The sequence below is a fragment of the Battus philenor genome, unplaced genomic scaffold (assembly GCF_028537555.1).
Source record: "Battus philenor isolate CCGP_79_NKW_IND1 unplaced genomic scaffold, ilBatPhil1.0.hap1 SCAF_35, whole genome shotgun sequence".
In the NCBI taxonomy this organism is placed as follows: domain Eukaryota; kingdom Metazoa; phylum Arthropoda; class Insecta; order Lepidoptera; family Papilionidae; genus Battus; species Battus philenor.
In genome coordinates this window covers 612,350-616,416 of record NW_027181699.1, presented here as the reverse complement: position 1 = coordinate 616,416, position 4,067 = coordinate 612,350, and the positions used below count along the sequence as shown (strand labels likewise).

At 46.6% G+C, this 4,067-nt stretch overlaps 1 protein-coding gene across 1 annotated transcript; it reads left to right on the top strand.

The window, feature by feature from the left end:
- The first annotated feature begins 325 nt into the window (after nt 1-325).
- Nucleotides 326-3,171, top strand: LOC137927636 (uncharacterized). Its single transcript, XM_068771389.1, has 2 exons — nt 326-1,531; nt 2,377-3,171. The coding sequence occupies exons 1-2, from the start codon at nt 697-699 to the stop codon at nt 2,463-2,465; spliced, it is 924 nt and encodes a 307-aa protein (XP_068627490.1). The 5' UTR covers nt 326-696; the 3' UTR covers nt 2,466-3,171.
- Nucleotides 3,172-4,067: the final 896 nt, after the last annotated feature.

Genomic DNA, 4,067 nt, shown 5'->3' with positions numbered 1-4,067 from the left:
CCATCTTAGCGTCGTAGAAGAATCCCATCGAAAATTTAACAATTGTGCGTTATCGGAGTGAATTTCGTCAGTGGTTTGCATCTGTTGTTTGCGATGCCGCGTCGCAACGCTCCAGGCGTCCGTAACAACGTCGAGGATGAGGACTCGGACAGGTTCATGACCGAGGGGCAGCTATCGTCGTTCATGGCGGCGTTCGCCAAGGCTCAAGCGGAGTCAAACCGCAAGCTAATCGAGAGTCTTTTGCTGCGATCGCCGGCCTTCACCACAGGAGCGCCCTCGCCATCACCATCGCCATCGTCGTCTTCGGCTCATCAGTCTCCGTCGGGAAACTTCGCCGGTTGCACGGCTCGTTTCAAATTAACACGAGAAAGTGTACAAAGCGATCAGCGAGCAGGGAGTGCGGGCTCGCGCGCGCGTGCGACGTGCAAGGCACGCACCGCCGCCGCCGCCGCCGCCGTCGTCGCTGTACCTGCTGTGGTAAGCGCAGCGAATGCGCCGAATCGAGGTAAACGGTTTTGTGTTTATTGCAAGAAGAGTGGACATGATCGCGATGAGTGCTCAAGGCTTAAATCTAAAAGTGATCCGCATACAGTTTCGTGTTACGGTTGTGGTATAAAAGGTGTTATTCGTGCTAATTGTGTTAACTGTAATACAAAAAATACGGACACTAAGGATTCGTTCTTTTCATGCGATTTTATGTCAACAAATAGGCATTTATATTTCAAAACCGAGGCATCGCAATGTCAAGCCCATGTTTCTTTTGATTGTAATACTGTTTTTTTAAATTCTGTTTGTAATGTATATGATGTGCCTGATGCGCGGTCAGTGGATAACTCGCGTACCGAGCGCTTGCGTCCGGATGTTTGTACCAAAGGCCGTCCAATTTTGGACATAGAGATTTTCGGCTATCGCGGTACCGGTCTATTAGACACGGCGGCTAAACGTAGCGTTGTCGGATCCATGCTGTACTCCTTGTTGCTTAAGTTAGGGCAGCCGATGCGTAGCAGCGTCATGACTGTGAAACTCGCTGACGGTGTAGTGCGTGACGTGACAGTCAGACTGGTGGACGTTGTGGTGATGCTCGCGGGCGCATCAATACCTATCACTTTTGTTATTTTTCCAGATGCAGTTAACAATGAAACATTGCTAGGCATTGATTTTATACGTAAAGCTGGTTTGGTTATTGATATTTTTAATGAAACGTGGTTCACAGCTGATCAACCGCAGGTCATTCACCCCTTGCGTTGTGAGAAATCACGTAACTTCATCGGGTGCGCCTCTGCCGACATGTTGCGTTCGGACGAGGGTATGATGCGGTCACCACCTGAAAGAGCAAGCCTTGCGCAGACATTGCAGGAATACGAGGACATTTTCCGAGAAGGGGGAGGACCGACGTCGTTCGCTGAACACCGCATTGACACCGGCACCCACCCGCCGATCGCCGTCCCGCCGTACCGCCTGACGCCTGCGAAAAAAGAAGTTATGGAGGCTGAAATTAATAAGATGCTGACGGAGGGTGTCATTGAAGAGTGTAAGTCTCCGTGGGCACCAGCGCTGTTGGTATCTAAAAAGGATGGGTCCTACAGATTTTGTGTGGATTATCGTAAATTGAATTCCGTCACGAAGGTTGACTCCTATCCGCTTCCGTTGATCGACGATCTACTGCAGTATACTGGCAAAAGCTGTTTCATGAGTACCATCGACCTCAAGGCAGGTTACTGACAGGTTGCTGTCAAGGAAGAGGATCGCGACAAGACCGCCTTCGTGTCACCATTTGGCGTTTTCAGATTCAAGCGTATGCCTTTTGGCTTGCGCAACGCTCCAGCGACGTTCCAGCGCCTGATTGACAGGTTTCGTTCGGGGTCTGCTTTGCAAGGCGTGACTATTTTAGGTTACATAGATGACCTCATCGTGATCTCTGAAAACTTTGCTCAGCATCTACAGGATCTTCGAGCTGTTTTCGATCGCCTTCGTATCTTCAGCCTGTGCGCCAATCGAGCTAAATGCGTGTTTGCTAGAGAAAGCGTTAAGTATCTAGGTCACGTGATTTCGTCTCAAGGGCTGTCGCCTGACCCTGACAAAATCAGCGCCATCGTCGATATGAACGAGCCGACGAATGTAAAGCACTTGAAATCCTTACAGACGTGCTCGTGGTTCCGCAAGTTCGTGCCGAACTTCGCAAAGGTTGCGCAACCATTGACTATGCTAACGAAGAAAGATCAGTCTTGGTTGTGGGGCGATGCTCAAGTCACCGCGTTCTTGGAACTTAAGAAATCACTTACCTCTCCTCCAATCCTCATCCAGCCAGATTATAGTCTTCCTTTTGTGCTTAGGACTGACTCGAGCAGCTATGCTTTAGGTGCAGCTCTCTTGCAGGGGGAGTCGCCGCGCGAAGAGTGTCCGATCGCGTACGCCAGCCGCCTTCTGACTTCGGCGGAACGAAACTACTCAACCACCGAGCGTGAAGCTCTTGCAGTTGTGTGGGCAGTCGAGAAGTTTCGCGGCTACATCGATGGTCATCCCGTGCGCGTCGCCAGCGACCACCAGCCCCTGAAGTGGTTACTAACCTTGAAGTCTCCTGCAGGTAGATTGGTCCGTTGGGCTATGAAGTTGCAGTCTTTCGATATCCAAGTGGACTACACCCCAGGAAAGGCAAACGTCATCGCAGATTCGCTCAGTCGACCGCCATGCCTTCAGGAGGCTCGAGATGCATGTGGCGTCTGTACGGTGGTGGTTGAAACGCCACGATGGGAGGCAACCGCTCTTCGTGAAGATCAGCTCGCAGATCCTGAAATCGCGAAGATTATCCTGGGCCTGGAGGGAAAGGAAGAAGTGGAGATTGGTAGGTGGACAAATAGAGGTTATCATATGTCAAAGGGGATACTTTACCGATATACAGAAGCAGAAACGGAAGAACCGCAGCTTGTTGTACCAGTCAACCGTCGGAAGCAAGTTATGGTTGAATGTCACGACGCTGCAACAGCTGGTCACGGTGGTGTTGATAGGACTTTGCATCGTATTTCCCAGCGGTTCTATTTTCCTGGAATGCGTCGTTTTGTAGCGGAGTATCTCAATTCTTGTACTGAATGTCAGCGTTACAAACCTTCGAATGAGAATATAATAAAACGCCGGTTGTGAGATTCGAACAGAACTAACTTTTTATTTACGTTCAGAAACATACCTACATTTCAGTTTATAACAATGACGGTAGGAACACTATACAATCTATGTTCCAATAGATGGCGGTATATGTATATTAATTAATGATTATTTGTATATAATTTCAACACCCCCACTATATCAAATAATCACATAATGACAATATGTTAACTGAACTATCTATATTACAACTACACCTAATACATTCATAAAAGTGTGATGCCTTTTAGAACACAAACTCTTTGTGAGCATATCAGCAGGCATATCAGCTGTCGACAAATATTTTAATTTTCTTGTTAAGTTGGTTTTCTACAAGAACTTTATATCTTTTAAAACAACTAAAAGCTTCACTTTTGTTTCTCATAAAATAGATGTATATCATGCGGCTATAATCATCAACAAATAATATAAAATATTTGGATCCTCCAATCGAAGCATTGAACGGTCCACATACATCTGTATGAACAGTATGCAGAAGTTCTTTACTTCTATAGCCATTCTGTGGAAAAGGTAAGCGGCTTTGCTTACCTTCACAACACACCCTACAAGACAATTTTGAAATATTTGCCTTTTTATCTAGTGTGATTCCTTCCACTGCATTCTCCATTCTATTTAGATAGTTGCTATTGACATGGCCAAGCCTGCGATGCCAAATATCGCTCGAGTTCATTACAGTTGCCATCAATACTTCAGGCATTCTTAGCTTGTAGACACCATTTAGTAATGTAGCAGTACCAACTAATTCACCACATTTATTGTAAATCTCACAGCCACTGTTGTTAAACAGTACTCTATTGCCTTTAGCAATTAGTTGACTCACAGAAATTAGGTTAGTGGTCAAACTAGGAACACACAATACACCTTCAACAACTATATCATACTCGCAGTTATCTGTTAAGGTTGTTATC

Bases quoted from the DNA above. Each gene is read 5' to 3' on its own strand.
- LOC137927636 (XM_068771389.1), top strand. From the start codon at position 697: ATGTCAACAAATAGGCATTTATATTTCAAAACCGAGGCATCGCAATGT. The intron at 1,532-2,376 runs GTAAGTCTCCGT...GCTCTCTTGCAG, and splicing joins GGAGGGTGTCATTGAAGAGT to GGGGAGTCGCCGCGCGAAGA.